The sequence below is a fragment of the Danio rerio genome, chromosome 23 (genome assembly GCF_052040795.2).
Source record: "Danio rerio strain M-AB ecotype USA chromosome 23, GRCz13ab, whole genome shotgun sequence".
In the NCBI taxonomy this organism is placed as follows: domain Eukaryota; kingdom Metazoa; phylum Chordata; class Actinopteri; order Cypriniformes; family Danionidae; genus Danio; species Danio rerio.
The window spans coordinates 49998799-50010000 of NC_141043.1; the positions used below are offsets into that span (position 1 = coordinate 49998799).

General features: G+C 41.5%; 1 protein-coding gene across 1 annotated transcript in view; it reads right to left on the reverse strand.

Annotated features, from left to right (window-relative positions):
- Positions 1-946: 946 nt before the first annotated feature.
- Positions 947-11202, reverse strand: part of znhit6 (zinc finger HIT-type containing 6) — a 14529-nt gene continuing 4273 nt past the window's right edge. Inside the window, exons 6-10 of the mRNA XM_087307945.1 lie at positions 5922-5987; positions 2115-2195; positions 1942-2019; positions 1638-1762; positions 947-1267 (exon numbers count right to left, since the gene is read on the reverse strand). Of these exons, the coding sequence (XP_087164071.1) occupies positions 978-1267; positions 1638-1762; positions 1942-2019; positions 2115-2195; positions 5922-5987 (640 nt within the window). The 3' untranslated portion in view covers positions 947-977. The remainder of the gene's footprint in view (positions 1268-1637; positions 1763-1941; positions 2020-2114; positions 2196-5921; positions 5988-11202) is intronic.

An 11202-nucleotide genomic window follows, 5' to 3' on the forward strand; every position in this document is an offset into this window, starting at 1 on the left:
CTTGCTCTATTTTCAGATGTAAGGCTCATTGGGCTCAACACACGATCAATATTCTCCACATGATCGCTCTAATCGGCGCCATTGTTTGTAACTTTAGGTAGGTTTGCAAACCTGTGTGCTTTTCATTGCGTCTATCTTAAACTTCAGCCGTTTGCATTTCTCGAGGTCACAGAAGCTCACAGTGATCTTAACCAGGTGCAGCTGGAAAGTTTGCCTCATGTGCGAGTCCCTCATGATTACAAGCTAAAGTTAACAGCACGAGAGACTCAGAACTGTCATCCAGACGTTTATTAAAAAAAGGCACATGGCATTGAGGAATACCGCTATTTAACTGGCAAATAAAAGCCAAAATGCAAAGAAAAATCTGAAGAATAAATGCTTAAGCATCACTCGCTCTTGATTTGTGCCCTGATATTAGAGCAGACGAGTGTAATGTTCAACAAAGGAGCAAACGACACACAATATCCAGCTCTGATTTGGTGTTTGAGTTCATCTGCACACTGCAAAAACACTTCCTTATCGAGAGTTTGCCTTGTTTTACTTCAAATATCTCTAAATTATTATGTAATATTATGAATATATTATATAATATAACTAATACTGATATATAGTGTTGTGTTCAGAAATAATGAGGAGAAATGAGGAGAGTTTCTCCTTAAAACAGGGACAATAATCTGACACTGGGGGAAGAAAAACAACCCTACGTCAAACCTAAACCAGGATGATCCTGCTTCCCCAGGGTCAGATGACTCTGAAACTCTCTCCGCTTTGACTCCGCATTTCTGAACACAACACTAGATTAGTTTATTTCTACTTGTCTGGAAACTGCTGACTGATTTAAGAGTTTGTGGATATCTGGACTGGAAACAGGACACCATCAGTCTGTTCTTCATCATCATCATCATCATCGTCATGATCAGCTTGGTCTGGGTCTGTCTGTCTGTCCTTCATCATCATCATCATCATCATCGTCATGATCAGCTTGGTCTGAGTCTGTCAGTCTGTCCTTCATCATCATCATCATCATCATCATCATCATGTGCTCTCTCAGACTCTCCAGAAGGCTTGTGCTCTTCTTCAGGTGGTCCTGCAGTCCGCTCTGCATCTTCAGCGAGTTTATTCTGCGTGTGATGTTGGTTTTCCTCATCATCTTCGCTCCTCAGCTCTCCGTCCTCCAGATCTTCATCTTCTGAGACTCTGGGCTTCTTCTTCGCTGGTGTTTCTGATGGAGAAGATGATGCTGACGCTGTGCCCTCAACAGGAGCGTCTGGAACAGAAGAAGTGCTTGATCAGTCGCGTGCTGACTTTGAGATGCACATATTTGTGAGAGTAAAGAGTAAAGGCAGCATTCATGAGTCTGTGACAGGTCCAGATCACGCTCATTCACAGCCTGAGTTTGCAGAACACAAGCGGAGTGTGTGAGAGTCAGACAGCGTGATAACCTCAGATTAAAATATCCCCGTACTGACTCACTGCTCTATGACACGCTCTGTTTAAACGTCTGGGTGAAAGACTACGCTATAAATGCAGATATCCTCACATACATCACTGGACATCTGTCTGCTCTGTGGATATACAGTAAAGACACTGCACTGTGTGTGTGTGCATGTGTGTGTGTGTGTATGAGCGTGCTGTACCTGGTTCTGGAGTGTGGTACTGCTGACTGTGCTGATCCAGAACCACAAAGAGTTCTGGGTATTCGATGATGGTCTTATACATCAGATTCTCCTGCAGAGTCTTGTTCAGCTCCAGCTCGTGATACCTGACACACACACACACACACACACACACACACACACACAAGATGATTGTTTAATACACACGCACAATCTAGAGTTTAGATTCTCTGCCCGAGCCCAGTCTCGACCCAATGGGCTGATATTTCCTGCCAGTATCGTCAGGCCGGGCCGTGATCAAGCATTTGTGGGGTAACAGCAGTACCTGAGAGAGTTCAGCTGCTCTAGTTCTGCTTTCAGAAACACTCTGATGTTCTGCTGACTGGAGACGTAGAGCTTTAACCTGAAACAAACACACACACACACACACACACACCTGTTTAATATAATGAATTAATGAAATAATAATTGAATAATGCGGTGGTTGATCATACACACTTCTGCCGTCGCACTGGATCTGCTTCTGAAGGATGGATGTAGCCGTGGAGGATCTGTTCAAGCGGCGTGTTATCAGGACGCCTGATCAAACAACACACACACACACACACACACACACACACACACACACACACACACACACACACACACACAACAGAAACATTTACACACCTGCAGTCATTCCAGATTTGTGGGTACATTTCAGGCATTTTCCAAACTGGAACAAAAAATTTAAACAAAAAATGGTAATGTGCAGCAATGCTTAAATGTGAACTGGAGCATCACATGTTACTGAATGTTTAGCTTACTGTTAAACTTTATAAACTATAACAGAGTCCATGACGATAACATAGCTGAAAATAATAAAAGTTGTTGACAATAATGACAGCTGTTGTACCATAGTTAAGTTGACAAAATCAGAGTTGACGATAGCAGAGCTGACGATAGCGGAGCTGACGACAGCAGAGTTGACGATAGCAGAGCTGACGACAGCAGAGTTGACGATAGCAGAGTTGACGATAGCAGAGTTGACGATAGCATAGTTGATGATAGCGGAGTTGACGATAGCAGAGTTGACGACAGCAGAGTTGACGACAGCAGAGTTGACGATAGCAGAGTTGACGACAGCAGAGTTGACGATAGCAGAGTTGATGATAGCGGAGTTGACGATAGCAGAGTTGACGACAGCAGAGTTGACGATAACAGAGTTGACGATAGCAGAGTTGACGATAGCGGAGCTGATGATAGCGGAGTTGATAATAGCAGAGCTGACGATAGCGGAGCTGACGATAGCGGAGCTGACGTTAGCAGAGCCGACGACAGCAGAGTTGACGACAGCAGAGTTGACGATAGCAGAGTTGACGATAGCAGAGTTGACGATAGCAGAGTTGACGATAGCAGAGTTGACGATAGCAGAGTTGAAGATAGCAGAGTTGAAGATAGCAGAGTTGACGACAGCAGAGTTGAAGATAGCAGAGCTGACGATAGCGGAGCTGACGACAGCAGAGTTGACGATAGCAGAGCTGACGACAGCAGAGTTGACGATAGCAGAGTTGACGATAGCAGAGTTGACGATAGCATAGTTGATGATAGCGGAGTTGACGATAGCAGAGTTGACGACAGCAGAGTTGACGATAGCAGAGTTGACGATAGCAGAGTTGACGACAGCAGAGTTGACGATAGCAGAGTTGATGATAGCGGAGTTGACGATAGCAGAGTTGACGACAGCAGAGTTGACGATAACAGAGTTGACGATAGCAGAGTTGACGATAGCGGAGCTGATGATAGCGGAGTTGATAATAGCAGAGCTGACGATAGCGGAGCTGACGATAGCGGAGCTGACGTTAGCAGAGCCGACGACAGCAGAGTTGACGACAGCAGAGTTGACGATAGCAGAGTTGACGATAGCAGAGTTGACGATAGCAGAGTTGACGATAGCAGAGTTGACGATAGCAGAGTTGAAGATAGCAGAGTTGACGACAGCAGAGTTGAAGATAGCAGAGCCGACGATAGCAGAGCTGACGATAGCAGAGTTGACGATAGCAGAGTTGACGACAGCAGAGTTGACGACAGCAGAGTTGACGATAGCAGAGCCGACGATAGCAGAGCTGACGATAGCAGAGTTGACGACAGCAGAGTTGACGACAGCAGAGTTGACGATAGCAGAGCCGACGATAGCAGAGTTGACGATAGCAGAGTTGACGATAGCAGAGTTGACGATAGCAGAGTTGACGACAGCAGAGTTGACGATAGCAGAGTTGACGATAGCGGAGCTGATGATAGCGGAGCTGACGTTAGCAGAGCCGACGATAGCAGAGTTGACGATAGCAGAGTTGACGACAGCAGAGTTGACGATAGCAGAGTTGAAGATAGCAGAGTTGATGATAGCGGAGTTGATAATAGCGGAGCTGACGATAGCGGAGCTGACGATAGCGGAGCTGACGTTAGCAGAGCCGACGATAGCAGAGTTGACGATAGCAGAGTTGAAGTTAGCAGAGTTGACGATAGCAGAGTTGAAGATAGCAGAGCTGACGATAGCAGAGTTGACGATAGCACAGCTGACGATAGCGGAGTTGACGATAACAGAGTTGACGATAACAGAGTTGATGATAGCAGAGTTGATGATAGCAGAGTTGATAATAGCAGAGCTGACGATAGCGGAGCTGACGATAGCGGAGCTGACGATAGCGGAGCTGACGATAGCGGAGTTGACGATAGCAGAGCTGATGATAGCAGAGTTGACGTTAACAGAGTTGAAGTTAGCAGAGCTGACGATAGCGGAGTTGACGATAACAGAGCTGATGATAGCAGAGTTGATGACAGCGGAGTTGACGATAGCAGAGTTGACAAAATCAGAGCTGACGATAGCAGAGTTGACGATAGCAGAGCTGACGATAGCAGTTGACGATAGCAGAGTTGAAGTTAGCAGAGCTGAAGATAGCACAGTTGACGATAGCAGAGCTGACGATAGCAGTTGACGATAGCAGTTGACGATAGCAGAGTTGAAGTTAGCAGAGCTGACGATAGCGGAGTTGACGATAGCAGAGCTGACGATAGCAGAGCTGACGATAGCAGAGTTGACGATAGCAGAGCTGACGATAGCAGAGCTGACGATAGCAGAGTTGACGTTAGCAGAGTTGACGATAGCGGAGTTGACGATAGCAGAGTTGACGATAGCGGAGTTGACGATAGCGGAGTTGAAGATAACAGAGCTGACGATAGCGGAGTTGACGATAACAGAGCTGACGATAACAGAGTTGACGGTAGCAGAGCTGACGATAGCAGAGTTGACGATAGCGGAGTTGACGATAGCGGAGTTGAAGATAACAGAGCTGACGATAGCGGAGTTGACGATAACAGAGCTGACGATAACAGAGCTGACGATAGCAGAGTTGACGATAGCGGAGTTGACGATAGCGGAGTTGAAGATAACAGAGCTGACGATAACAGAGCTGACGATAACGGAGCTGACGATAGCGGAGTTGACGATAGCAGAGTTGACGATAGCAGAGTTGACGATAGCGGAGTTGACGATAGCAGAGTTGACGATAGCAGAGTTGACGATAACAGAGCTGACGATAACAGAGCTGACGATAACAGAGCTGACGATAAGAGAGTTGATGGCGATTACAACTGACATTAGCTTTGAAGACAGATGTTGACAATAACAATAATGAGTTGTTGTTGAAGATTTTTATGTTTAAGTTATTTAAAGTTATGATTAAAATAAATGAATAAAACATTACTAATTGAACATTTTCAATATTCTGACATGTTTCTGTGCAGACACACTTGATTTATTTATCCAAATTTGACCATATTCTGCAACAGAAGCAGCACTCGATTTAATAAACTCAGTTTTATAATTGCATTCTGTGATTCTACAACTACAGTTTAACTACGTCCTTGGCCAAAGCACCTATGAATAGTTATATATATTAATGCCCCAAAAATATTAAAATGACAGTTCTTGCTAATATTTATTAAAATATGTCCAAATTGTAAAACACTACACATCATTTCAGAAACTCTGCTTTTATGATTGCATTTAGTGTTTTTCCCACCAACGTTATTACTACGTCATTAGCCAAAGCACTTACGAATATTTATAAACCACAGAAATATTAAATGACAGAAATATGACTTCATATTCATCCAAATTTCTCCAAAGCCTGCAACACTTGACACTATTCAATAAATTCTGTTTTATAATTGTTTTCTGTGATTTTTCAGCTACGCTTTCACCACGTCATTGGCCAGAGCACAAATGAATATTTATAATAGTTAGATGAGAAAGATATTTTTTACCTCTCAGAATAAACGGCTTCGCTCTGAGGAAAATGGATCTTGAGATGCCAGTGAAATCGCCGTTCCCTGAGGAATGAAACCACACAGATGTTCACAACACAAAAACCCACCCAGAACTCATTTCTCAAAACACCACTGCGAAAAGAAGAGATCATCAAGTCACACACACAAACCTAGCTCAGTATAAGAGCCAGACGCAAACATCGACAACATTTAAAAATGACAACAGCCAATAAGAATCAGAAATTCTGCTGAGGTTTTCAGCCATTTGTGGCATTTTTAAACTCCAGTACATTGTTCACAATTCATTGAATGGGCCTAGCACAAGATTATCCTAATTCAATGTATGAAGTCAAATTACGCTACCATAAAAGTAATCTAAATGTAATCCAAAAGTCAGATTTTAACTTAGTAACCTAAATGTACCGTAATCCAAAAAGTCAGATTATGTTATATACACACAAGTAATCTAAAAGTAATCCAAAAGTAAAGTCAAATTACACTACCATAATAATATTCTTAATGTAATTAGACTGTGCTACCATAACAGTACTATAAATGTAATGCAAAAGTAGTCTGATTGTTACCATCAAAGTAATCTAAATGTAAATCAAAACGTCCACTTGTTATATACAAGTTAACTTTAAGTAATTTAAAAGTAGTAAAATTTCGCTACCTTAAAAGTAATCTAAATGTAATCCAAAGTAGTCTGAGTGTTACCATCAAAGTAATCTAAATGTTCTAAATAGAATCTAAACAGATGCCATAAGTAATCAGATTGTGCTACCAAAGTAATCTAAATGTAATCCAAAATGTAGTCAAGTTGCCCTACCATTATTAGTTATCTAAATGTATTTCAAAAGTAGTCCATTTGTCCAATCTAAAGATACTGTAATCCAAAACTGGTCAGATTATGTTACCATAAAACTAATCTAAATGTAATCCATTATTCAGATTGTAACTATAACAGTAACCTAAATGTACTGTAATCCAAAAATAGTCTATGTTATATAAAAGTAATCTAAATGTAATCTAAAAGTAGTCAAATTGCATTGTCATCAAAGTAATCTAAATGTTCTGCAATCCAGAAAGTCAAGATTGTATTACCATAAAATTAATCTAAATAGACGCCATAAATAATCAGATTGTGCCACCATCAAAGTAATCTAAATATAATCCAAAATGTAGTCAGGTTGCAATACCATTATAGTTATCTAAATGTAATCCAAAAGTAGTCAAATTATGCTACCATGAAAGTAATCTAAATGTAATCCAAATGTAGTCAGGTTGCATTAACATTAATCTAAATATACTGTAATCTGTAAAAACTGTTAAAGTAATGTAAATGTAATCCAAAAGTATTCAGACTGCACTGCCATAAAATTAATCTAAAAGTAGTAGGATAGAAACCATACAAGTAACCTAACTGTACTGTAATCCAAAAACTGTCAGATTATGTTATTTACAAGTAATCTAAAATAGTTTGATTACACTAACAAAAGTACTCTTAATGTAATCCAAATGCAGTCCAATTGTTATCATAAGTAATTTAAATGTAATCCAAAAGTAGTCTCATTGTTACCATAAGTAACCTAAATGTAATTCAAAAGTATTCAGATTACACTGCCATAAAAGTAATCTAAATTTAATGCCAAAGTAGTCCGATTGTTACCATAAAAGTAACCTAAATCATCTGTAATGCAGAAATAGTCAGATTGCTTTACCATACAGCTAATCTAAATGTAATCCAAAAGTGGTCAGATTAAGATAATATAAGTGTGTAACCCAACAGATGACTGACTACAAATGTATAATCAGTAACTGGTTATACACCCTCAGTCATCCGCTCAGCTCTGGTTCTGTAGTAATGTTATGATGACATTAGAGAACAGATGCCATCATGAAGGTTTTCCAGAGAACATCAAACTTTATATCTGCTGCTTCAGTCATCTTTAAGACTTCATAAGAGCATGCGGGAACTCTGACACTGATTTACAAAAGGGATTGTACACACACAAACACTAAAGAGTCCTCTAGAATGTTTTTGTGAAGGATTTAATGCTAAATAATGGGGGAAATAAAGAAACATACATGCATATTATATAGATATAAATAGATAAATACATAAATAAATAAATAAACTAATTTAAAGAGAACTCTAAAAGCATAGCACACACGCACGCACGCACGCACAGACACACACTTCTGAACTATTGGTTTAATCAGCTTTTAATAAAGCACACTCTCCACCTTCTGCATGAGTCACTCAGCTCAGAGATGGAATAAAACACTCATGTGAGAGTTATCTGCTGTACATTTCAGAACCACACCACTAAACAAGAAGAGCCCAACAAACCCTGCGTGCCAAGGCCAGAGATATGCCTGAACATGAACACACACACACACACACACACACACACACACACACACACACACACACACACACACACACACACACACACACACACACACACACACATTCAGCTGAAGTCAGAATTATTCACCCTCATGTGGATTTCTGATCTACTTCCCAAATGATGTTTCTCAGATTGAGGAGTTGTTCACAGTGTTTTCTCTAATATCTGTTCTTCTGGAGAAAGTCTGATTTATTTATTTATTTATATCTAGAATAAAAGCAGTTTTTAATCGTTTTAAACTCATGTTAAAGTCAATATTATTCTCCCCTTCAGCAATATTAGTGTTGGATTGTCTTATCGGTGTTATCGATCTACTTGAATAAATAAATATTGTTATTATATTTAACTGAAAAGATTTATGGGTAGTGTGTATCTGTGTCTATATAGATAGTGTATATGCACTAACTGGCCACTTTATTAGGTACACCTGTCCAACTGCTTGTTAACGGACATGTATAATCAGCCAATCACATGGCAGCAGCTTAATGCATTTCGGCATGTAGACATGGTCAAGAGGATCTGCTGCAGCTCAGAGCGAGCATCAGAATGGGGAAGAAAGGGGATTTAAGAGACTTTGAACATGGTTGTTGCTGCCAGACGGGCTGCTCTGAGTATTTCAGAAACTGCTGATCTACTGGGATTTTCACGCACAACCATCTCTAGTGTTTACAGGGAATGCTCCGACAAAGAGGAAATATCCAGTGAGCGGCAGTTCTGTGGGCGCAAATGCCTTGTTGATGAGGCCAGAGGTCAGAGGAGAATGGCCAGACTGGTTCCAGCTGATAGAAAGGCAACAGTAACTCAAATAAGCACTCGCTACAACCGAGCTCTGCAGAAGAGCATCTCTGAACACACAACACGGCCAACCTTGAGGCGGATGGGCTACAGCAGCAGAAGAGCACACCGGGTGCCGCTCCTGTCAGCTAAGAACAGGAAACTGAGGCTACAATTCACACAGACTCACCAAAACTGGACAATAGAAGATTGGAGAAACGTTGCTGCTCTGATGAGTCTCCATTTCTGCTGACACATTCAGATGCTCGGCTCAGACAGCATGAAAGCATGGATCATCCTGCCTTGTATCAGCGGTTCAGGCTGGTGGTGGTGGTGTAATGGTGTGGGGGAGATTTTCTTTGGGTCCATTAGTACCAATTGAGCATCAACGCCACAGCCTACCTGAGTATTGCTGCTGATCATTATGATACACATATCTACATGCCATATACATATTCATCAGCGTCTGCTAAATGACTGACTACACATGCTCATCACAATCCAGCCCAACACCCAGAGATCTGCTGCTTTCTGCCTTCTGGGAGAGCTTTTCCTTTGGCAGGTGTACAGCGCAGGTATTTACAGCTCTGCATGGGCTTGGCGGACGCTGTTACGCAGCAATGGAAACTCTGTGTGTGTGTGTGTGTGTGTGTGTGTGTGTGTGTGTGTGTGTACTCATGGAAAAAAGAGATCATGGCAAAAGGGATTTTCTTCCTCAGCATTTCTGGCGTGATTTCCGTGAGAAACATGCGTCCAAACATTCCTAACTCAAGACACTTTACAAGTGGAGCTCACATATGATCAGATATGAGGAGTCTCTTGTGTTCTCAGACACTTACAACAAACAAACAAGCGCATGATTAGCCAAAAACAGTCGGAGGAACGAACACGTTTGAGGAGCAGACTAAAGTATCAAACACACTCATTCTCCTTCAGCTTAGTCCCTTACTCATCAGGGGTCACCACAGTGGAATGAACCACCAACTATTCCTGCATCTGTTTTACACAGTGATTGCCCTTCCAGCTGCAACCCAGTACTGGGAAAAACTCATTCACACACACACTCATACACTACGGCCAGTGTAGTTGATCAGTTCCCCTATAGCGCATGTGTTTGGACTGTGGGGGAAACCGGAGCACCCGGAGGAAACCCACACCAACACGGGGAGAACATGCAAACTCCACACAGAAACACCAACTGACACAGCCAAGACTCAAACCAGAAACTTCTGCTGTTGCTGATAACGCTGAATGTGGAAATCTAACATTATCATTTGTACAACCCAAGGGTGACAAATAAACATTGAAGAGCCGAGACTCCCTATACACAACCCATACCGCCGAACCACCAGGGGCCGCCACTTGCTCTTAAACGTGAGTCTGTTCTGTGCTTTCGCTTTGTTTAGGGATGAAAACACTCTGAAATAAATAAAAAAACAGCAGGAATCCCATTCTTATTATTACAGGTGCTGTCGCCCCTTCATACGCAATCCTCCAAACAGTCATTATTGACCTTATTCTAAAATGTGGAAGTGCGCCTGTTTTCGCGATTGTCTTAGAACTTCCGATTCAGTCGCCTATGGGAGAAATGACTAGGAATAATAAACGGCAAAAAATGGCCAAACTACTTGCTCAACAAACAAATGTTTGCATGACTACACAGACCAAGTAGCATAATATAATAAGAAAATATTACATTGCAACATCAAGCAGCGTAACGAGCAGTTGTTAACGTCAAAAAAAATGAATGGAAGTGAATGTGACCGGAAGTCGCGAGACAAAAAGATTCAAATGGCAGCGCCCACTCGTCAGCTGAGAATAAGGTGAATAGCGGTGCGTGACTGTCAGCTGACGCGCTCCATACTGATAAACAGACACTGTTTCCGTAGACGAGATTTAAAGTGAAGCAAAAGTCTGGGTTTTGGGTGCGTGTTTAAACAGATACATATATACACACATAATTAATAATAATATCTAAAGATGTCGATCTTGGTGGAGGTTTTTTTAAACAACTAATTTTGCCCTAAATGAGCACACCAAGCCAGGAAAGCAGTCGAGTTCTTTCATTATAATGTGAGATGTGTGCATTA